Source organism: Kockovaella imperatae (genome assembly GCF_002102565.1).
Source record: "Kockovaella imperatae strain NRRL Y-17943 chromosome Unknown BD324scaffold_11, whole genome shotgun sequence".
Taxonomy (NCBI): domain Eukaryota; kingdom Fungi; phylum Basidiomycota; class Tremellomycetes; order Tremellales; family Cuniculitremaceae; genus Kockovaella; species Kockovaella imperatae.
In genome coordinates, this window is record NW_019028951.1 from 500,759 (window position 1) to 520,077 (window position 19,319).

The 19,319-nt window shown below is 52.0% G+C and overlaps 10 protein-coding genes across 10 annotated transcripts; 6 read left to right on the top strand and 4 right to left on the bottom strand.

Moving 5' to 3' along the window:
* Positions 1-25: 25 nt before the first annotated feature.
* Positions 26-1,692, bottom strand: BD324DRAFT_632744 (NADP-dependent oxidoreductase domain-containing protein). The gene is made up of 9 exons (XM_022016550.1): positions 1,636-1,692; positions 1,199-1,583; positions 1,075-1,157; positions 1,022-1,039; positions 764-985; positions 614-729; positions 450-574; positions 308-413; positions 26-261 (listed from the first exon to the last, which is right to left on the bottom strand). Exons 2-9 carry the CDS (start codon positions 1,543-1,545, stop codon positions 103-105), a joined length of 1,176 nt encoding a protein of 391 aa, XP_021869603.1. The 5' UTR covers positions 1,546-1,583; positions 1,636-1,692; the 3' UTR covers positions 26-102.
* Positions 1,693-1,865: 173 nt separating this feature from the next.
* Positions 1,866-3,712, bottom strand: BD324DRAFT_632748 (hypothetical protein). Its single transcript, XM_022016551.1, has 3 exons — positions 3,572-3,712; positions 2,752-3,533; positions 1,866-2,710 (listed from the first exon to the last, which is right to left on the bottom strand). Exons 1-3 carry the CDS (start codon positions 3,677-3,679, stop codon positions 1,975-1,977), a joined length of 1,626 nt encoding a protein of 541 aa, XP_021869604.1. The 5' UTR covers positions 3,680-3,712; the 3' UTR covers positions 1,866-1,974.
* A 186-nt stretch (positions 3,713-3,898) lies between these two features.
* On the bottom strand, positions 3,899-6,077 carry BD324DRAFT_603546 (general substrate transporter). The gene is made up of 9 exons (XM_022013962.1): positions 5,824-6,077; positions 5,745-5,769; positions 5,607-5,709; positions 5,422-5,569; positions 5,302-5,375; positions 5,100-5,265; positions 4,780-5,035; positions 4,585-4,744; positions 3,899-4,548 (listed from the first exon to the last, which is right to left on the bottom strand). The coding sequence occupies exons 1-9, from the start codon at positions 5,979-5,981 to the stop codon at positions 3,974-3,976; spliced, it is 1,665 nt and encodes a 554-aa protein (XP_021869605.1). The 5' UTR covers positions 5,982-6,077; the 3' UTR covers positions 3,899-3,973.
* Position 6,078: 1 nt separating this feature from the next.
* On the top strand, positions 6,079-8,704 carry BD324DRAFT_632751 (hypothetical protein). Its single transcript, XM_022016552.1, has 8 exons — positions 6,079-6,427; positions 6,471-6,634; positions 6,671-6,720; positions 6,758-6,954; positions 6,992-7,343; positions 7,382-7,839; positions 7,878-8,155; positions 8,190-8,704. The coding sequence occupies exons 1-8, from the start codon at positions 6,292-6,294 to the stop codon at positions 8,667-8,669; spliced, it is 2,115 nt and encodes a 704-aa protein (XP_021869606.1). The 5' UTR covers positions 6,079-6,291; the 3' UTR covers positions 8,670-8,704.
* Positions 8,705-8,816: 112 nt separating this feature from the next.
* Positions 8,817-10,763, top strand: BD324DRAFT_632756 (putative mandelate racemase/muconate lactonizing enzyme). Its single transcript, XM_022016553.1, has 14 exons — positions 8,817-9,091; positions 9,126-9,220; positions 9,256-9,289; positions 9,325-9,369; positions 9,406-9,428; positions 9,464-9,565; positions 9,604-9,697; positions 9,738-9,823; positions 9,861-10,011; positions 10,048-10,092; positions 10,129-10,214; positions 10,261-10,298; positions 10,338-10,414; positions 10,456-10,763. Exons 1-14 carry the CDS (start codon positions 8,861-8,863, stop codon positions 10,672-10,674), a joined length of 1,326 nt encoding a protein of 441 aa, XP_021869607.1. The 5' UTR covers positions 8,817-8,860; the 3' UTR covers positions 10,675-10,763.
* Positions 10,747-12,750, top strand: BD324DRAFT_632764 (beta-glucosidase 1A). The gene is made up of 14 exons (XM_022016554.1): positions 10,747-10,931; positions 10,971-11,067; positions 11,109-11,277; positions 11,315-11,500; positions 11,539-11,705; positions 11,742-11,899; positions 11,938-11,952; positions 11,991-12,093; positions 12,128-12,225; positions 12,260-12,303; positions 12,344-12,348; positions 12,386-12,485; positions 12,522-12,636; positions 12,680-12,750. The coding sequence occupies exons 1-14, from the start codon at positions 10,830-10,832 to the stop codon at positions 12,704-12,706; spliced, it is 1,386 nt and encodes a 461-aa protein (XP_021869608.1). The 5' UTR covers positions 10,747-10,829; the 3' UTR covers positions 12,707-12,750.
* Positions 12,751-13,932, bottom strand: BD324DRAFT_632766 (SGNH hydrolase-type esterase domain-containing protein). The gene is made up of 6 exons (XM_022016555.1): positions 13,747-13,932; positions 13,652-13,709; positions 13,539-13,599; positions 13,417-13,502; positions 13,029-13,377; positions 12,751-12,991 (listed from the first exon to the last, which is right to left on the bottom strand). The coding sequence occupies exons 1-6, from the start codon at positions 13,780-13,782 to the stop codon at positions 12,859-12,861; spliced, it is 723 nt and encodes a 240-aa protein (XP_021869609.1). The 5' UTR covers positions 13,783-13,932; the 3' UTR covers positions 12,751-12,858.
* On the top strand, positions 13,933-15,243 carry BD324DRAFT_632768 (SGNH hydrolase-type esterase domain-containing protein). The gene is made up of 7 exons (XM_022016556.1): positions 13,933-14,023; positions 14,060-14,117; positions 14,153-14,213; positions 14,247-14,332; positions 14,371-14,758; positions 14,795-14,926; positions 14,974-15,243. Exons 1-7 carry the CDS (start codon positions 13,988-13,990, stop codon positions 15,044-15,046), a joined length of 834 nt encoding a protein of 277 aa, XP_021869610.1. The 5' UTR covers positions 13,933-13,987; the 3' UTR covers positions 15,047-15,243.
* Positions 15,244-17,935, top strand: BD324DRAFT_632772 (gamma-glutamyltranspeptidase). Its single transcript, XM_022016557.1, has 9 exons — positions 15,244-15,929; positions 15,980-16,168; positions 16,206-16,488; positions 16,526-16,704; positions 16,744-16,904; positions 16,945-17,162; positions 17,201-17,340; positions 17,382-17,559; positions 17,603-17,935. The coding sequence occupies exons 1-9, from the start codon at positions 15,711-15,713 to the stop codon at positions 17,770-17,772; spliced, it is 1,737 nt and encodes a 578-aa protein (XP_021869611.1). The 5' UTR covers positions 15,244-15,710; the 3' UTR covers positions 17,773-17,935.
* On the top strand, positions 17,902-19,319 carry BD324DRAFT_97359 (hypothetical protein). The gene is made up of 2 exons (XM_022019292.1): positions 17,902-18,394; positions 18,439-19,319. The coding sequence occupies exons 1-2, from the start codon at positions 18,122-18,124 to the stop codon at positions 19,177-19,179; spliced, it is 1,014 nt and encodes a 337-aa protein (XP_021869612.1). The 5' UTR covers positions 17,902-18,121; the 3' UTR covers positions 19,180-19,319.

Consider the following 19,319-nt stretch of genomic DNA (forward strand, 5'->3'; position numbering starts at 1 on the left):
GGGCTAGCTCGACGCCAACGCAGGTGCAATCGGGGGATCATCAAAACGTTTACGGTAATCTACATCAACCTGTATATATAATATTTTGCTTCCGGGCTCCTCTTAAATCTTGCCATTCTTGAAGGCTTCAGCGGAAGCAGCATCGCTCTCTCGAAGCTTGGCATTGTCAAGAGGTTGACGATAGGGCACATAGTCGACCAATCCAGCTCCGACCAATGCAGCGTGTTGCTGATAGCCAAAGACATGAGGGTCGAGACCGAACTGTTTGCCTCGTAAGCGTGGCGCCACAAACAGAAACTTGACATACCTCGGCCATGGGTTGACCATAATCAAATGGAAGAGCATTATCGATTTCCTTGATCTGTTCCCGGGTCAAGGAAAAGTCAAGGGCAGTCATGTTGCTCTTGAGGTGTCTGATAGTTGGCGTGGACTCGTCACGCAGCACTCACTCGACCTTTCGCCCGCCAATGATGGGGTAGACGTAAGGGTATTTGCCCATGACGTAGGCGAGGGCGACAGCGGTGATGCTTTCCACCTTGATTTCGTCGGCAACCTTTTCGAGCGCGGTCGAGACCTCAATACTCAGCGTCGTTCTCCATATCAGGGCACTTACCTTGAGCTCCTTCTCGTTGAGCGCGATGGAACTCCGTCCGTCCTTGGACTGGCCTTGATCCTTTTTGCGCTGGAATCGGCCTTGTCCGATAGCACCCCAGGGTGCGATGCCCATGCCTATGATAAGCAGTGCACCGGTAGACGCACACACCTTCCGAGATACACATCGGGAGGATATCCCTTTCGATGTCTCTGGCAGCGGCCGACCATCGCCCTTGGTAGAGCACAAACGGCGCGAGGCCATGGTCTCGTGCATATTGATTGGCCTTGGAGACGACCCATGCGGGCGTGTCAGAGATACCGAGGTACAATACCTTGCCCATTTTGATCAGATTGTTGAGCCCCTGCATGACCTCGGGGATGGGTGTCGTCCCTGAAGATTCAGGGCGAGTCGGCCAGAATCACTCACAGTCCCACCAGTGCAGGTCTGTCCGTCAGCTGTACCCCACCGAGTCAACCTACAAAGCACATCGACGTAGTCGGTACCGAGCTTCTTGAGCGACGCATCGATCGACTGGAACATGGATCGGTAGCTGTTACCAGAGCTGTAATACGTCAGCAATGTCAGCAAAAAGAGCAAGCGCACCGGTTGATTGCAATAGGGTGCTTGTCCACTTTGCCTCGCTTGTAGTTGGAAGTAAATTTGGTAGCGAGGACCAACTCCTCTCTATTTCCACGCTTCTTCATCCACTCTCCGATCCAATTTTCCGAATCTTCAGCTTGGTATGAATTGGCAGTATCAATGTAGTTTCCTCCCAAATCGTAGTAGGCATCCAGGAGTTCGAAAGCTTTCTCCTTGGTCATGCTTCCGAGAGTGGCCGCATCGGATTCGCCGATGGACATGGCCCCCAATTGCAGCGGTGATACTCTCAGGCCACAATTAGGCCCGAGAAGACGGTACCGTCCGAGTCTTGATGGGGGAGGCAGAGCCATAGTGATTCAAGGAAGACGCTACGCGAAGGACAGATGAGCTTTGATGTGAAAAGGCTCAGCAACGCCTCGAAAGAGTGATGGCTTGCTCACAAGGATATGGAAATGCGCGGCAAGTGCTGTTCACGCTTGTGCTGACGAAGTAAAGACTCAACAAGCACGGCGAGTGGAGGTGAGTGGAGGACAATGGACTGGCCGTTCGGATATCCGGAAATACCTCGGTCCGGCGCACCGGCCCGCGAAACCACATCATTTGTCACGTGAGCTGGCGTCCGCTTGATCATGAGGAGAGCTGTCGAACACGATGGTGTAGAGCAAGCTAGCTCATATACAGCAGAAATACATGCCCAAGATGATGCCTAATTCCACATGATCGACCTCTGTAGTCGCAGAGAGGAGCAGAGAAGGCCCTTCCCTGGCAATATACAGTATTTATACAGCCACAGCTGGGGCTAAGGCAGGTCCTACTGAAAGAGCCAGACCCAGAGGCATGGCCAAGTCTGCTCCTTGCCGATGTCTGGACACAAAATGGTGTAGAGCTTTGATCATCTCTGACCATTGCTCAGTCTTGGCCATATCCGCGAGCTTCCCATGCAAAGCTTGATGATCATCAACCAAGAGTCCCGTAGGTGTCGCAGCGATGTTATACAGCTTCTCAACAAATCCACGTCCATGTGTCTCCATACTGGCAAATGAGAGCGCACGACAGAGCTCGACTGTTGTCAGCGCCACATCGACTGGGTAGTCGGTACTGAGCTCCGGTGCCGAGAGCATGAGCTCGAGGTCATTCGCACGATGTGTCAAGCGATGGGCATGCGCAAGTGTCCAAACTCGATTCCGCAACCATTGCCATGTGACTACTACATCTGCCCTCTCTGACTCTGATAAGAGGTCAATCTCCTCTGTCAGGACGATATGTGGTGGCTGAGAAAGATCCCGCAGGAGTGTCAGAACTCTGGCTCGATCGAGGCGGTGGCACATTTTTCGCTCATGCGTTGGACACTGCTGCGTCCAACAGTAGAATATGCTGTCGTCCAGATTAGAAAACAGGGAAGCGAGGCATTGCAAATGTCGAGACAGGCGACAATCGTACAACGCCAGAACACCCGGTGAAAGGCATCGTAGATTGATTGCGTTGATCTTGACCGGGTTGAATATGGCGGAGACGCTGCAAAAGGGTTCAGATTGGCATGAGTCGAATCGACTTACATCTCGGTCAAAGCTAGGACATGGTGCATCGTCTGATACCTTCTGGTGCTTTCCTCATCGCCCATCCGATCGAAAGAGTCCAGATGTAGGCTTGTCGCCAGCTCCAGTGTTTCGGACAGTTTAGCTGAAGATAGATCGCCCCGTTGGAGCTCGCCCCAGGTCGCAAAACCGAGATACTTTGTGAGAATCAGCTCAAGCGTCGGAATTTTTTGATGCTGGAGTCGTTCTGCCTCTTCCAACAAGCCGATTGCCTGACGGACTCTATCCGGTTTAGCGGCCATCTCGTGCTGCTGAAGGGGATGGATGGAAGCTAGGGCCGCCATGGAGAGGATGAGGGCGATGAAGCATGGATCACGCGTTCTATCTGAGATGAAATGGTACTCGTGTGATGCAGACGGGATACTGCCGAAAATGTGAATGGCCGGAAAGATGGGCATCATCCGGTAGATGCGCTCGTAGAACGTGTGAAGCAGCGGTATGATCGTCGTCTCCAGCATCGTCATGGCTAATGGCGATGGGTGGGAAGGACCAGTATCAGGCCAAGATAGTGATGTGGGGTAGCCCGCATATGGCACACCGTATTGGGACGGCGTTGGAACGGTGAACGAGGGATCCACAATGGCATCTTGCTTGAACCAGTCATATGGATCTTCTGTGCCGGGAGGGATTTGATCGCCCTCGTTCGTCTTTTTCCTCTTTGGTCCCTTCTTGCGCGGGACATTGGCATAGGTGCATAGGTCAGGACCCCTCAAGCAAGTCCGACAGGGCAATTGACCATCACACTGACAAAGGTCAGAACCGGTAAAGCTGTGAGACCAACCTTCACTTTACGCTCATGACATAGATCACAAGCACGAGTCACAACACGCTTCGATGGCCCTGCTTCGGAACCCTGCTCAGTAGGGCTCGTGTTCATGTCGCAGATCATAGGTGCTCGCGAGATGCAGGAACGGAAAGATCGATAAATATGGTGCAATCGGTCCGGCGTAACAGATGAGCCGAAACACGGGCACGGGAATTGCCCTTATACGAGTGGCAATTGATATGTATTTGATACCGCCCATTCAGGGAGCATGGACACAGCCTCAGACAAGCTCCTCCCGAGAGGGCAGACCCCCAGAAACTCTCAAGCTGTCGAACATGACCATGTCAGCCCTACATGCATTTACAATCTCGACTGTTGGTTTTCTATAAAACTCGATTTAGCTCAACTTTTCAAGGCTCATACACCGACGCCTCCAATATTGTTCATCATTCGCATACTCTTCTCGTTGTGCTCCATCTCCATAGTCTTCTCTATCGCGGCCTCTGAATGAGCGAATTGATCTGCCACAGTGCTCTTGAATTTTCTCGCTGGGACCTTGTTTTCGAACAGAATGTCAATTTCACCGAAAGATCGATCCTTGGTCTCAGGCAGTCGAAAGTAGCACCAAACCAAGCACAGTAGATTGGTGCCTGCGTAAAACAGAGCGCTTTTTGCTCCCCAGTTCCATGAAGTCGGAGAAAGCATCCTGGGTGTCACCGAATTTGAGAAAATGCCTGTGAGATTGTAGACGAAACGACCAATGACGATGGTCTTGTACCTGAGACGTCCACTTGGTGTCTCCGCGACGATAGGGTAGCAGGCCGGTCCTGTCGTGATCATGTTGATGAGAGTCGAGATGACAAGCAGGATACCTATGGCTAATTTGGCGTGTACAGAGTCCGAGAAACCAAGACCTCCGATGACAATTAAGCAGACAAACATGCCAATCAAGCCGCCGATATAGATTGTGGCCCGTCCAATTCGAGCCATAACTGATTGTCAGCAATTTCCTCTGATCGTGTACTCACGGAACCAGCAGATGATGCCGCCCACAATGTAGCAGCAACTGAGAGAGATGTTGAGATCGAAAGCTTGCAATTCGGAGAAACCAGCCTGTTCAAGGAACTCTACGGAGTAGCCAAGTATGGCGTTCCCACAAAGGATTTGTGCTGCCCAAACAACACAGTTCTTCAAGTCAGTCGTGTCGGACGTGGAAAACCCACAATTTCAGTTCTCCTGAGGTTTGTTCCCCTGAAACATTCAAGATACGTGGCCCCGGCGGTCTCTGCTTCTTCGAGAGCAGTCGTGTGTTCTATCAAGGCAATAGTAGCCTCAATCTCCTCATCTCGCGTTGGCGTGTCCTTCTTGAGCTGACGCAGAGCTTGACGGGCGAGTTCAGGTTTGCGTCTTCGGATGGCATTCCACGGCGATTCGGGGGCAAAATATGCGCAGATGAACAAAGGGATTGGCCACACCCATCTATTTCACAGACGATGTCAGTGGGGATGACTGCTTCTTGGATATTGACGGGTTTGTAACTCACTGGACCGCGAAAGGTAGCCTCCAGCCCCATTCGCCCTGAAGTCCAGCCACAGCGCGGACGACACCGGACGAGAGTAGGATTCCAGCACCCCAGCACATGCAGACGTAAGCCGTCACGTAGGGCCGGAGAACGGTGGGTACAACTTCAGCAGCGTAGGCCGTGGACACTGGACGTCAGAAGCGCTCAGTGCAAATGCACTCACAAGTCTGGAATACTCCCCAGCTGATTCCGCACATGGCCTCGCCAAACGCGAGAACGGGCAGGGATCGAGAGAAGCTGTGGCACTGTCAGAAGGGGCATCTGCATCTGCCACGCCACATACAAAGGGATGAAAATGGCGGCGGCCATCCACGCCATGAAAATCATTAGGGTTTTTCTACATCCGAAACGGTCTTGGAAGAAGCCATTGATGATGAGTCCAAACAGCTGGCCCACCAAGGATGAATTAGAAAGCCCAGATTGCCAAGCAGCTGTGGGTGAGCGTCATCATGGAGTGGCTGGACCTACCTGTTATCAGCTTCTGACCCGTAGTGGGATCGATGCCTGTCCCGAATTGGTTCTTGAACTGTGTCTGTCCGTAGAAGGATGTGATGATGACTACATCGTAGCCCTGATCGATCAGACAGGCCCACAATCAAACCTCACCTCCATGACTAGACTCGTCGAGAGGCTATGAGTGACACTGTTAGCCTAGTGGCAGAGAATCAACTGATCCAACACCCACATCATTGCCCAGAAGACTGCCTTCTTGTATTTGTGCAAAGCTTGACGAATAGTGAGCGCATGATCAGCGGCGTCACTCTCTTGTGCTCGTGCCACCAATGCCAATGTCTCCGGCGCGTTGAGGGCAGGCCTGGGAGGGGGCACTGCATTATCGAACATGTTGGATGAGGTACTGTTTGGACTTGAGGACAAGCTATCTAGGCGATTGCGGGGCTACAAAAGAAGAGAACAAGTCTTGATCTTGGACTTGACAGTTCCAACTTTATGTACTGGTTCGGGCTAAATTGAGTTTCCGGATGGGCCCCCCCACTGTGGGATGGCGTAATCCAGTAGAATAGAGCCGAAGGGCACAAGAGCAGAGGGTCAGTTAGACCGAGATGCGGCCGGTGGAGGCGTGCTTCGCCGAGATGTCGGAGTAAGTTGAACGGTGACTTGCTTGCTTGGATGTTTCAATATCGCCTGGTTGCCAATGGTTTACGATTCCCGCAAAGAACAAGCAATGAGAATCGACGACGGAGAGAACGTTCCTAAGGGGCACAGGAGCAAGCACGCTGCCGCTGTCTCTGGTCCACGACCACACCCTCAAGTCAGCTACGACCAGACGGGTGAGCAAGACATACCTGGACGATTTCCTGACAAGCTTATTAGCTATTGCCCCTTCGTCATTCTTCGGCAAGCTCCAGTCGATCTACGGGAATAGCGTTCTCAAGACACAGCTGGAGCAGCTCAAGAAGCAGGGAAGCTACGATGCTTTCGATCTAAAATGGCACGAGGTGTACAATGTCCGTCGCTTCCACGGTGCTCGCACTTTGGTGAGTTGTCGTACTATGCGTTTGTTAATCCCTCAGCGTGAGAGTGTGCCCCCGTCTCTGTTCTGGGAGTCTGATGTTGGGAAATGGTAGGTGAATGGAAAAGGGCTTACAGCTGAGACCTAGGATCGAAGCTGTGTCTTACTTCATGTCTTCGGGATCCATCGTGGACCCCCAACTCGCAAAGACATTCGAGCGCGCAGTCGGCGAGCTCGTGGAAAAGATCGAAAAGGCGCAAGCTGAGGATGGCTATCTTGATATCTACTTCCAGGTGGTCGATAAAGAAGGCAAGTTCAGAAACCTGAGAGATGCACACGAGATGTGTGAGTGAAGCGCTACGGAGTGAAACTGAAACTTCAGACAACTGTGGTCATCTGCTCGAAGGAGCTCTGGCGCACTATCACTGGACAGGGTCCAAGAGATTCCTGAATTGTATGATCCGCTATGTCGACTTGTTGATCAGGACATTCGGTCCTGAGCCTTCGCAACTCCACGGATATCCAGGTCACCCAGAGCTCGAACTGGCCGTGTCGCGGCTTTACCATGTGACTGGGGATCCTAAGCATCTTGCCTTTGCGACATATCTCTTGGAAGCCCGAGGATCCAAACCCGCCGACATGGACGGAGAGAGCTATTTTGTCTGGGAGGCCAAGCATCGTCGAGGCGGAGATACTGGTGTCCCACAAACAATGGACAAATTGACTGATCTAACGTGAGAAATTTGAGGATGGTAAAATGTTGACCGCTCAGGTATTCTCAAGCTCATGATACCCTACACAATCAAACCGAAATCCTTGGTCACTCAGTCAGAGCTTTCTACCTGACCACCGGGGCAGCCGATGTAGGCGGGGAGTTTCTAAAAGATGCCAAGCGTCTTCTGCACGACGCAACGACCCGCAAGATGTACGTCACTGGAGGATTCGGTACTGAGCCTCGATGGGAGGGCTTTTCGAGAATCCCGTATCGCATGCCCCAGTCGACCGCTGAAGGCGGCTGCTATCAAGAAACTTGCGCCAGTATTGCCTGTATGATGACCTGCGAGCGAATCTTGAGTCATGAGATTGATGGTGCCACTCGAGACGTCATGGAGTTGTGTCTGTTGAATGCTGTACTAGGAGGTGGATCTTTGGATGGAACAAAATTCGCGTACGAGAACAAGCTTGCTACGTGTGGGAATGAGACCGCCGAAAGAAGTGATTGGTTCGAAGGTGAGTGACCAGCTGCTTCTCACTTGCTGATCGATAAGTTTGTTGCTGTCCGCCGAACCTTTCTAGAACGATCGGAATGCTCGGAGGATATACTTGGTCAGCAATCGTGGATGAGGCATCCAAGACAATCAACCTGAACGTCTGGCTGTTTGTCTCAGCTACACGTCGCATTCCTCTGGGCAACGGTCAGGAAGCCTCTGTCACCATGAAAACCGACATGCCATGGTATGGAAGGACGTCATGGCAATTCGACGCGCCAGAGGGCTGGACATGGGCTGTGCGGATCCCGCGCCCAAGTTACGCCGAGAACGTCAAGGTAAGCATCCCTACGCTTCCAGAGCTGACGACAGACCTCCGCAACGGTGGAACAGGAGGATGGCTTTTCAAGCTTCGCATTCAGAGCAGACGGTCAATTCGAGCAAATCTTCGATCTTCCCGTTCGCCTGCTGTCTTCTCATCCGCGCAGTGGACAGGATCTGATCACCGTTTCTCGTGGGCCAATCACCTACACCGCCGAGTCGATCGACAATGCTGGTCTGGACAACAGCTACCATCATTTCGAGGGCCTAGGTATCTCCGATAAAGAGGTGTTTGAGGAGAGTCTCGTCAATATCCTAGGAGTTAACGTGATTACATTGACTACGAAAGGCTCCGCGTATGTTCTGTCAGACTTTGATCGAGCGTCACTCTACGAGCCAGTCAGCGATCGGCTTTGGTCCAGTCTCGGCCAATCTATAACATTTGTGCCATGGTTTGCGAGAGCCAATAGAGGAGGGGCTGGGAGAGTGAGGACGTCATTTCCTAGAGTACCTAGTTCCCAGTTGCCATAAATCAAGTGTCACTGGTAGTTTACAATGTGTTTGGCTGCCAAGGCTCGCACAGGTCCGAAAATCAGTCCGAACATTCGGGATGGAACTCGGGACGGAACCGGACCGCTGATCCGGCAAGAAGAAGCGTGTCTTTGAGCTCCTGAGTGCTGCATATACCTTGTCAAACGCAGCTACAGCGCACTATCATTGAAATGTCTGCGAACGAACCCCAGCCTTTAGGAGCTAGCACGGCGGCAGCCGATATCTCAGCTCGCGAAGCGGCTTACCTTCCACCTTCCGAACTTGCTGTAAAGTTCGCGAAGGGTATCCATCAACATCAGCCCGCCAAACCGCACGCCAGCGCAACTCATGAGGGAAAGAACCCTCACTTGATCAAGAAGATCGAGGACTTCTACGTCCGACCCCGATGGCTGTTTGTCCGAGTGAGGTACCTGTACGACCACTGCTTACGGATAGATTGAGACAGAAGGTGGGGTTGTCGGGTGGGGCGAAGGCACCCTAGAGGGTCATACCGAGTCCGTCCAGGGTAGCTTGAGAGACATCGCCAGAAGGTAGGGCAGTCCGCCGAGAGGCGCTTACGCTCTAGACTGGAGGGATGGGACGCCATGAACATTGAAGACGTGGGCTTGCAGTGTTCGAACAGGGCTAATGTCAGATCTACTCTTTCATGCACCGGTTGCGATTCTATCGAGGCGGAGCTGTGAGTTTGCGGAATCGGCCGACGCTGAGCTCCTAGACTCTCATGTCCGCACTTAGCGGGTGAGCCTGAGCGATTGCTCAAAGCTGATGCCGAGAATCGATATTGCCCTTTGGGACATCAAAGGCAAGGTGCTTGGCGTCCCTGTATGGGAGCTCTTAGGAGGCAAAGTCAGAGAGACCGCGCCTGTCTATGGCTGGTGAGCGTAGCTCAGGGTAACGATGCTTATTTGTCCAGGATTGGCGGAGATCGCCCCAGTGATGTGTTGGAGCAGGCCAAGGTGCGAAAAGCTCAAGGCTTTACGAGAGTCAAGATGAACGCTACGGAATCCGTGGGTCCTGACTGCAAAAAGCAAGGCTGATCATCTTCAGGTCGGATGGTTAGACTCCCCTCATGCTCTTGACGAGACGGTTCAACGACTTGCTGAAGTCAAGTCCATAGGAATGGACGCGGGACTGTGAGTCATCTGATGGGATTCGACCTGATGAGCCAAGCGACTTTCATGGCCGCCTTCATAAGCCCATGGCTAAGCAATTAGCAAAATTGCTGGAACCTCATCGCCCACTTTTTATCGAGGAGCCTCTACTGCCTGGATATCCAAACGAGACGAAAGATCTGTACAATCAAATTTCAATCCCCATAGCCGTGAGCGAGGGCTCCTGCGCGTAGCTAATCTGCAAGCTTGGAGAGCGACTTTTCACCCGAGAAGACTTCAGACCATACTTTGTGAGACATACATTCAGCTAGAGCTTATCCGTTAAGGAACTCGGCTGCATCGATATTGCACAACCAGACATCGCTCACGCTGGTGGCATCTCCGAGACGAGGAAGATCTCGACCATGGCAGAGTGAGCGCGACTGAGTATGTGTGTGCGCCTTGCTGAACATGCTCAGAGCTTATGACATCGGAATCGCCCCGCACTGTCCTTTGGGTGGGACCCCGAGTCACGGTAGTATTGCTGACATATCAGGACCTCTCGCTTTCGCTGCGTGTCTCCAGATAGCTTTCTGCACGACCAATTTCGTGGTCTGTGAAATGTCATGGAAGGTGAGAAGCGTCCACAGCAGGAATCGACCTGACCGTCAAAGATGCACTATAATACTGGCGGCTTTGACTTGTTCACCTACATGCTCAATCCTGAGGTCTTTGCAGTGAAGAATGGTTCGGTATCCCTTTTGGCTGGGCCTGGACTCGGAATAGAGATGAACGAAGAGTTGATCCGAAAAGAAGCGGCCGAGGCTGCTACACTTGCCCCATGGACTAATCCCATCTTCAGAGGTCCAGACGGAAGTGTGAGAGAGTGGTGATCGGGGACTTGGCCGGCGAATTTTCGGATATATACCCCGCATGAATGTGTCCGCAAAAAAGGCCCGAAGCATCCTCCTTCAACCAAAAGATCATTGCATTGTATTGTGCTCTGAACACCCACTGTACTCTTCTGAACCTGCCCCGCTCCACCGCCATGCCCCTTCGCAAAGACTTCTTGTACGGCTTTGCTACTGCTGCCGCCCAGATAGAAGGAGGAGGCAAGGAGTCTGAAGAGGAGAGCGGTCGTGGCCCATCCGTGAGTGACTGCCTCGAAACCACCGACTGAGTTGCCAAGATTTGGGACAAGTTCTGTGAGGATGGGCGCACCTTGGATGGATCACACGTCAACAGGACATGTAATCACTATGGAATGTTCAAGGAGGACGTAGCGAGTGAGGCACCGAGCTGGCGCATGGGTTAACGCATCTTAAAGTGATGAAATCGCTCGGCGCCAATTCGTACAGATTCTCCATTTCTTGGCCTCGTTTGATACCTCGCGGCGGACGAGACGACCCGGTCAATGAAAAGGGGATAAAATTCTACAATGACTTGATAGATGAGCTTCTGGCTCAAGGTCTGACCCCATTCGCTACCATTTACCAGTGAGTCGAGGTCCGTTGGTGTCGCTCATCCTCTCAGTTGGGATCTCCCTCTCGCTCTGCAAGAAAAATATGATGGTTGGAACAGTCCTGAGGTGGTCAAGGACTACGTCCGCTATGCCAAACTCTGCTTTGATAGCTTTGGAGATAGGGTCAAGAACTGGCTCACGTTCAACGAGCCATACGTCACCTCCATCCTGGGTCACGGGTATGGAGAATTCGCACCGTGAGTCTGTAATATCGTCTATGAGGCTGATCGACCAGGGCGCACAAGTCTAACACTGAGCCTTGGATCACTGCTCATCACCAGATCCTCGCCCATGCTTATACAGTCGACCTTTATCGAAAGCAGTACAAACCGAAATATCATGGTCAGATTGGAATTACTCTGAATGGGGATTGGTCAGAGCCATGGGACGAAACACCGGAGAGTGAGCCTCAACAAAGACTGTCAATTGATCATACAGATATCCAAGCCCAAGAAGACAGGCTTTTGGGATTCATCGGTTGGTTCGCCGACCCGATCTACCTTGGGTCTTATCCCAAGGTCTTGAAGACCATGCTGGGGAACAGGTTGCCAGATTTCACAGAGGAAGAAATCAGACTGGTCAAGGGCAGTTCAGATGTGAGTCCGCAACGGCTGATTGAGGCTGACGATCACAGTTCTACGGGATGAATGTAGGTTGCGGGTACCGTGACCCCTCTGACGGCTGTAGACATATACCACCACCATTACCCAAGCGGGGGGTGATGATGAGCTGGCAACGAAGACTATTAACGGACACCAGCGAAAGGATGGCACCTGGATTGGCACCGAATGTACGTGTCTGACATGATTCTCGCTGACTCTTAGCCTCACTCAAATGGCTGAGATCAGTACCATGGGGTGTGCGCAAACTTCTCAACTGGATCTACAAGCGATATCAAATGCCCATCTATATGACCGAAAACGTGAGCCTCATTCTTGATGGCTCTGATCACCCAGGGTTTCGCCATCAAGGGCGAGTCAGACATGTCAAAGGAGGAAGCGTGAGTTGAATTGTAACGCGCTTCGCTAATGCCATGCCAGCTTGCGTGAGACATACTCCACGTTGCACTGTTGATCTTTCAGATGATAAGGACCGTGTCGATTACTACCAGGGATATCTTGAGAACATCCTTCAAGCAGTCGAGGAAGACGGTGTGGATGTGCGATCATACTTTGGCTGGTCGTGAGTGATTGGACTTTGTGTATGCTTAAATTCCAGTTTCCTGGACAACTTTGAATGGGCTTCTGGTCTTGGCCCTCGATTCGGGTGCGTGTACACCGACTACAATACTTTTGAGCGGACGCCAAAGGATTCGGCCAAGACGTTGATGCAGGTGAGTCAGGTCTTTTCCTCCCATGCTGACCTGACCCCGCCAGTTCTTCGAGGAACATGTATCCAAGTAGACCCGGTCAGTGTTCATCGACTGCTTCATCTGTATGCATTTTCAGTGATGTCTGAAGTAATCGCCCTTGAGTCCCTTGATGACGGTCTCGGCATTCTGACCATCAATTTGACTATAGCTGTTCACGATGAGCATGTCTCGCATATTCGTCGCTCACTCTGGCACAGGCATCAACGATTGATCCTCCCAGTCAAGGCCCCGATCCTTCAGTCCGCCTTGCTTGATAGCCTTGACGACGCCATCCCAGACGACATCGTACCCAGCCTTGGTGAGATGTACACCGTCACTGAGTCTAAGTACGGTTCTTCCTTCGCGCCACTCACGTGAGGTACCTCGTCAAGGGCTGTCCTTCTCCAACATTTTCGACCATGTCCGCCCAAGTATCGACCACTTCGACCGCCCATGCTCTACCACTTTTGGCTTTCCACTCTTCACCAACCTTTCTAGCAGCCTCTGCATACTGTTTGGTGATCTTTGTGTCCCGCTCAGTACTGGGCGGTGTTGATGCCCCGGGGTAACAAGGAGGAGGTGTGATGAGGATGATGTTGGGGACGATAGGATATCTCTCGCCAGAAGTTAGATGATCGAGGATTTTGTGCAGGTTGGCAGCATATTCCTCCAGAGGGACGTGTTGGCCGGTTGGAGCTTCAGATACGACAGCGTCGTTGGTACCTGTGCTCAGTCAGTCTCGGCTCATCGTTCGAGCCCTACCTAGCCAGACTGTCGCCAGCCTGATTCGGCTCTGACCTGCGGCTTCCTCTTTTCGACACAAGAATTCGTCTAACAACGGAAGAAGTCTATAGTCAGGACTTCGACTCGGAGAAAAAGCTCACAATCGAGTAGTGTAGCCTCCATATCCTCTGTTCAGAACATCGAAGTCTCGCCTGTAGACCGCTGTGGAGGACTGTGAGTAGGGGAACAAACGTGAGGATCTCGGCGCACTTACCTGCAAAGCGGGCCTGAAGTGAATCAGGAACCTCTTGACGAGAAGTGATACTGTCTCCCTGATGTATGAGTAGAGCCCATCAAGTCAAACCTCACAATGAGAACCACAGAGTCCTGGATAGGTCTTGCCATGATGGTGGATAATGTGTCACAATCAACGCATGCTCCAGCTTCGGTGAAAGATATCCTCCGCCCACCGGAAGAATCGAGGACGATTTACGGAAAGACACGGTCCGGCGGGTGTCGGGTCAAGAGCCCGGGTTTAGTAGATGAAATTGCAAGGCTTTGATCTCCTATAGGCGACAGCGGCTAGGTGGACTTGTGCGTCCAAGACAGAATGGCGGCGCCCATGCAAGACTGCATCTTGCTGATGGTGAGCTGATTGCTATTTTGCGAACGCTCACGCTAGGGCGATTCGCTCACTCAACGGACAGATTCCCCGGGGAATCTGCAACAGAGGATGAACGGTGGGTCCATCTACGGAGCTCTCCTGATCCTGGAGAGGCATACCAGCGAAAGCTTGATATCCTAAATAGAGGCTATGGCGGCTTCAACTCTGAGTGGTACGTTCAGATAGCGACAAACGCTCACTTCAGGTTCGTCCCGTTGCTGCCCAAAATACTGGCAAGGAAGGAGGATGCCGACAAGGTCCCGGTCATACGGCTCGTTACAATATGGTTGGGTAAGAGACAATAAGCGAAAGCCTCTGCTGACAAGTAGGAACCAACGACTCGGTGATTGGACGCGATCAAAGTCAATCTACAAGCAGACTCGTTTCAAACCTCGAGATCATCCTCGATGCTCTCACATCTCCAGAGTCCCCTTATGCGGTCGCGTCGACTCCTGTGTCGATCATCTTGATGACTCCTGGACCATGTGTTGTCTCTGATATGCCGAAAGAGAACCAAAAATACAGAACTGCTGAGAAGCACAGGGAGTACAGGGATGCCGTGATCGAGGTCGGTGAGAAGTACAAGGCACTTGAGGAAGAGAACAATGCTCGATTAGGCGACCGATACGGCTGGAAGATCGCCACAGCAGATGTTTGGCAGGAGCTCATGTCTGCAGCAGCAGGAGATAACGAGCAAGAATTGAGTTCACTATTCATGTGGGTGCTGTGCATATACACACGCTCAGATTTCAGCGACGGCGTACATTTATCTACCAAGGGATACACCGTCGTCTGGGACCTTCTCGCCAGAATCATCAAGACTGAATTCAAGGGTCGAGGGCTGGATTGGGAAGACTTTGACGATCTGCCACGAAGGGTACCGCCGTAGGCCATGCCCTCCCCTCCAGCTATGTAAAATCTGACATGCGCAGATTCACGGACATCGACTTCTCAAATCCGCCAAGCGTGGTGGATCTAATGGCATTGCCGAAGATAAGGCAGTAGCGTTCGAAAAACAAGAGCTGGGGCATGATATCGCAGATGGTTAGCCCCAGTGCATCATTCGCACTGCCCATGTCGATGTGGCAGACCTTACCGGTCAAGCTCCTTCGTGGACTCGATGACGACAGACTCCACATAGGCCAGATGTCAGGAGTGAGGCACTGCCAGAATTGTACAGCGATCTCAGCCCTATCCTGTGATGTGCACCAATGCATACATGCAGGGTAAATGTCTTCTCAGCCTGGCTCAAACCCACTTGCCCGAAAGCGATCTTCGGGGGGAGGACGCAGTGAAGACACCTTGATGCTTCCATACGCTGCGCGTTCAGAAACATCACTGGAGATCGTGATTCTACACTAGATTGATTATGATGAGCTTGCCCTTCTCGCAGGCGTCATTGTCCTTTGTAGTTGTGCTCTGCAGCCTCAAGCGTGCCACAGACGATCCAGGAGTACCACCCCCCCTTTGATTTGCTGGAATATCCCGATCTCCGATCTGCGGACTCTGGCCGGACATCGCGTACATACCTTGATTGTATGCTTCCTATATTTTTTGGTTGACATGCTCATTCGCTCGCTCTTCAGCTACTCGTCGATCACCCCGAACAGTTCTATACTTGCTTGTTATATGCACACGACAGGTCTGGACGCTCTCAGACTCACCTTCGATGCCATCAGGGGTCATCACATGCGAACAGCTTAGAGCTTCAGAGATCGGCAGAGGTATTCTAGCAGCCGGAGGCAATGCTGTCGACGCGATCATTGCCACCACCCTGGCAGTGCATACTCTTTCGCCATACCATTCAGACCTTGGAGGCGGGGGGTTTGCGTTGATCAGAAAGCCTGATGGGACTTACGATGGACTAGACTTTAGACAGAGTGCACCGGTGGGTTCCGCCTGTAGTGTGTAATGTGTGCATGCTGACGTCAACGAAAGCTCGCGGCGAACGCCAACAAGTTGAAAGATTTCAAGCAGAGCGATGCAGTCGCTGTGTTGGTCCCTGGAGTAGTGAAAGGCCTCGAAGACTTACATAAAAAGTATGGCAAGCTGCCTTGGAAGCGGTTGTTCAAAGAATGTATAGCTTTGGCGGAGGACGGCTTTGAAATGAAGCAGGATTTGTATCGCGTGAGTAGCTTAGAGATGTAACGATACTGATGATGAGTATACCGCAAACCTATGTGGAGATCCCAATAACCAGGACACTCCCGATCGGACGAACCGTAGAGGCTCAGATATCGAGCATGATCGGTCATACGATTGGCTGTTTGATCGAACGGACGAGATCCTCCCCCCAACCTCAATCGTCCGACGTACCGAATACGCCAAGACTCTGAGAGAGATTGCCGATCATGGCTCAGCAGCTTTTTACGAAGGGCCGATGGCAGAGGCTACTGTTAAAGTAGTTCAGGATCGAGGCGGAATCCTCACGATGGATGATATGGCCCGTGAGTCGCGGATCCCGGCCTGTGCTCATAAGCATAGGCTACAAGACCAGCTGGGTGAAACCTATGAAAGGTGACTACCAGGGAAAAGCCTTATGGTCCCTGCCGGCTCCTGCAGGCGGTTCGATATGGATATACGCCCTGCAGATCCTGAGTCACATGGAGATCAGCGGACACCGGAGTTTGAACGACTATCATCGCTTGATAGAGGCTCTCAAGGTTGGCCACGCCTGTACGGTTTTTAAACTGACATATCAGCTCGCATACCCTGGTCGAGATGGACTTGGAGATCCCGATTTTATCGAGGGTCTGGATGAAATGCAGCAAAAGTTTATCCAAGCGGCATACAGCAAAGAGCGGTCTTCGCTACTGGATGAGAGCAAAACGTCAGAGGCGGAATACTATCAGACCAGCACAATGTTAGGCCAAGTCGAATGAATCGAACTCGCTGATGTGTAGACATCGGAAACGCAACGGGGAAGATCACGGGACGTCGCCGCTTTGCGCTGCAGACGGTTCAGGACTCATCGTTTGTCTCACTTCTACTGTTGGGCAATGCTATGGCTCTCACATTATCGTGCCTGGCTATGGCTTTGTGATGAACGATACATTGAGTGACTTTGCCATAAAGGGTGACTGTGACTGTGGAGAGGATGGGCCATGCTCGGCTAATTACAGTGGGTCCAGGATGCAAGGAGGATGCTGACGAATTCAGTCGGTGGTGGACGAAGACCACTGAGCTCTTGCTGTCCATATATTGTTGAAGATAACAACGGGCGAGTCCTGCTAGCAGGAGCCGGAGCCGGAGGAAGCACTATCATCTCCGGCAACGTTCAGGTGGTCAAAAACGTCTTGGTGAGCAGCTCGGAGCGCCCACAGGAACTAAATCCTTTCAGAATTATGGTCTCTCCGCATTTGAAGCTGTACGCTCCAGTCGTCTTCACAACCAGGCTTCCCCAGAGTCGACCAAGCTAGAGAAAGCCTCAAACCACCAAGGAGTCAAGATTGACGGATTCGCGAACGACATCGTGCAAGCGTTGAGAAGTAGAGGGCACAAGATTGAGATGGTCCCTCGTGAGTCGTCATCCAAGCGGGACAAAGACTCACAGCGGTGCAGAGTCAGAGAGCACGGTCGTTGCAATCAAGTTTACCTACGACACTGGGTCTGTCAATTGGGAGCCTGCGGCGGACACTAGGAAGGAGAATTCGGGATCTGTGGTATTTTACCACTTCAGCGATGGGAATGAAGCGGAGGAGACCCATCCCCTGGGTCAAGCGGAGGGTTAGCATGGCTTAGACAGCATTCACCGGTCTTCATGACAGTCACACCGGCGAGAAGCGATGCTTTCACCGCCCACCTGGCCCAGTCAGCGTCAGCGGTTTATGTAGCCCTTTGAGTGCCACAATTGGTTAGTGCAAGTAGAAAGAAAGTCAGCTGCTTCTCCCTTTCACTCGTCCCTCACAATGGGTCATGGGACCTGCACATCTGAAAGAGCGTTGGCGTTGAGCGTCAATCAGGAGATAGAAGCACTTTGGATCCGATCCCCTTGCTTCATCTTGACATCCAACACGGCCGTTATCGATTTCACCTAAAATTCTCGCCTGGAGCCATTCTGCCAAGCAATCCTCATCGACTATGGCCAGCTCAGTATGTTCTGATCATCCCCGCCTTAAGGCTGGCTTGCCACCCACACCTCGAGGGTGGAACAATCTCTGTCTCAACTACGTGCCCAGCGCTCTGCCTCCTTTGCCCCAATTATCACCTATCGCGAGGACCTTCGTCACGCTGGATAGACCCGATATGATCAAGCGGCTCTCGTGGGTCGGAGATGCAGTCTTGGAAGGCGCAGCGACGAGTAACTTGATTGCTCAGGTTTTTGAGCTGGCAGGTATTGAGAAGTGGCTCTATGTGAGTCCAAGCTGGATCCATCCAGCTGACGATCCCGACCATAGTTGTTCCGCTCAGACGTCCTCTCGAACAATGTCTTTTCCTACCTTGCTCTTTCGTATGGCCTCATCGACCCTCTGATCGCCAGCATGAGACCGCAGAAGGCCTCTGCTGATCTCTTTGAAGCTTACCTTGGTGCATGCGAATTGGAGCGAGAATCAATTGAGACCATGTACGAATTCAAGTGGTTCTTCAAAGCTTTATTCAGTGAGATGGTCTGGCCAACGATTCGGTTCATCACTCAGGTCCCTACCTTTTGCTCTTTGCCCTCTAAAGAATTCAAGCGGGTGATCTCACAAATGACCGCGACTTGGCCCGGGATGTTGTTGGAGGCCTCTGATGGAGATCGAACCAGGTCACGCCGAGTGGTCGTGACGCCAACAAGGACAAGGCTTGGCAAGAGGGCAAAAGCCGCCTATAAACCTACGGTCGTTCTTGAAGCCAGACAGGACGGATGCAAGCGCAAAATAGACTCGAGCACATCATCCGATCAGCCTCAGACAAAGAAGAAGACCGTTCGCGAACAGGGCAAAGGAAAAGGTCGCGAGAGCCCTGACGAGGTAATCATCGACCTCGTTAGCAGTGATTCTGATCAAGACTTGAACGACAACGAAGATTCGGATAGGTCCGAGGTGTATGAGGCTCTGCATGATGATCGAACGGTCGAGCGTCTAGTCATCGATCTGACGATGGAGTCGTCGGATGACGAGGAAGAGCTCATGGAGAGGTCGATTCATAGTATGTAGTTGCCGTGTTCGGTAGATACAGTACTATAGCTTGCAGTCCCCGGTTGTTGTACTCTGACTGTAGTTCAGACGATTGATATATATATACACATGTAGACGCTGTTGTACCAAGTAGCAATGATAGACTGGCGGTCAAAGCG

Bases quoted from the DNA above. Each gene is read 5' to 3' on its own strand.
- BD324DRAFT_632768 (XM_022016556.1), top strand. From the start codon at position 13,988: ATGGCGGCGCCCATGCAAGACTGCATCTTGCTGATG. The intron at 14,118-14,152 runs GTGGGTCCATCT...CTGATCCTGGAG, and splicing joins TCTGCAACAGAGGATGAACG to AGGCATACCAGCGAAAGCTT. The intron at 14,333-14,370 runs GTAAGAGACAAT...GCTGACAAGTAG, and splicing joins GCTCGTTACAATATGGTTGG to GAACCAACGACTCGGTGATT.
- BD324DRAFT_632744 (XM_022016550.1), bottom strand. From the start codon at position 1,545: ATGGCTCTGCCTCCCCCATCAAGACTCGGACGGTACCGTCTTCTCGGG. The intron at 730-763 runs GTGTGTGCGTCT...TGCTTATCATAG, and splicing joins CCCGATGTGTATCTCGGAAG to GCATGGGCATCGCACCCTGG. The intron at 262-307 runs GTATGTCAAGTT...CGAGGCAAACAG, and splicing joins ATGGTCAACCCATGGCCGAG to TTCGGTCTCGACCCTCATGT.
- BD324DRAFT_632756 (XM_022016553.1), top strand. From the start codon at position 8,861: ATGTCTGCGAACGAACCCCAGCCTTTAGGAGCTAGCACGGCGGCAGCC. The intron at 10,093-10,128 runs GTGAGACATACA...TTATCCGTTAAG, and splicing joins AAGACTTCAGACCATACTTT to GAACTCGGCTGCATCGATAT. The intron at 10,415-10,455 runs GTGAGAAGCGTC...TGACCGTCAAAG, and splicing joins TCTGTGAAATGTCATGGAAG to ATGCACTATAATACTGGCGG.
- BD324DRAFT_603546 (XM_022013962.1), bottom strand. From the start codon at position 5,981: ATGTTCGATAATGCAGTGCCCCCTCCCAGGCCTGCCCTCAACGCGCCG. The intron at 5,770-5,823 runs GTGGGTGTTGGA...TGTCACTCATAG, and splicing joins GCAGTCTTCTGGGCAATGAT to CCTCTCGACGAGTCTAGTCA. The intron at 5,710-5,744 runs GTGAGGTTTGAT...CTGATCGATCAG, and splicing joins CGACGAGTCTAGTCATGGAG to GGCTACGATGTAGTCATCAT.
- BD324DRAFT_632766 (XM_022016555.1), bottom strand. From the start codon at position 13,782: ATGGCAAGACCTATCCAGGACTCTGTGGTTCTCATT. The intron at 13,378-13,416 runs GTAGGGCTCGAA...GACTGAGCACAG, and splicing joins GCTGGCGACAGTCTGGCTAG to GTACCAACGACGCTGTCGTA. The intron at 12,992-13,028 runs GTGAGTGGCGCG...ACTTAGACTCAG, and splicing joins CCCTTGACGAGGTACCTCAC to TGACGGTGTACATCTCACCA.
- BD324DRAFT_632764 (XM_022016554.1), top strand. From the start codon at position 10,830: ATGCCCCTTCGCAAAGACTTCTTGTACGGCTTTGCTACTGCTGCCGCC. The intron at 11,068-11,108 runs GTGAGGCACCGA...CGCATCTTAAAG, and splicing joins GTTCAAGGAGGACGTAGCGA to TGATGAAATCGCTCGGCGCC. The intron at 12,094-12,127 runs GTACGTGTCTGA...GCTGACTCTTAG, and splicing joins CACCTGGATTGGCACCGAAT to CCTCACTCAAATGGCTGAGA.
- BD324DRAFT_97359 (XM_022019292.1), top strand. From the start codon at position 18,122: ATGGCCAGCTCAGTATGTTCTGATCATCCCCGCCTTAAGGCTGGCTTG. The intron at 18,395-18,438 runs GTGAGTCCAAGC...TCCCGACCATAG, and splicing joins GTATTGAGAAGTGGCTCTAT to TTGTTCCGCTCAGACGTCCT.
- BD324DRAFT_632751 (XM_022016552.1), top strand. From the start codon at position 6,292: ATGGTTTACGATTCCCGCAAAGAACAAGCAATGAGAATCGACGACGGA. The intron at 6,955-6,991 runs GTGAGTGAAGCG...CTGAAACTTCAG, and splicing joins GAGAGATGCACACGAGATGT to ACAACTGTGGTCATCTGCTC. The intron at 7,840-7,877 runs GTGAGTGACCAG...CTGATCGATAAG, and splicing joins AAGAAGTGATTGGTTCGAAG to TTTGTTGCTGTCCGCCGAAC.
- BD324DRAFT_632772 (XM_022016557.1), top strand. From the start codon at position 15,711: ATGCCATCAGGGGTCATCACATGCGAACAGCTTAGAGCTTCAGAGATC. The intron at 15,930-15,979 runs GTGGGTTCCGCC...CGTCAACGAAAG, and splicing joins ACTTTAGACAGAGTGCACCG to CTCGCGGCGAACGCCAACAA. The intron at 16,905-16,944 runs GTTAGGCCAAGT...GCTGATGTGTAG, and splicing joins TACTATCAGACCAGCACAAT to ACATCGGAAACGCAACGGGG.
- BD324DRAFT_632748 (XM_022016551.1), bottom strand. From the start codon at position 3,679: ATGATCTGCGACATGAACACGAGCCCTACTGAGCAGGGTTCCGAAGCA. The intron at 3,534-3,571 runs GTTGGTCTCACA...GACCTTTGTCAG, and splicing joins GTCATGAGCGTAAAGTGAAG to TGTGATGGTCAATTGCCCTG. The intron at 2,711-2,751 runs GTAAGTCGATTC...ACCCTTTTGCAG, and splicing joins GTCCTAGCTTTGACCGAGAT to CGTCTCCGCCATATTCAACC.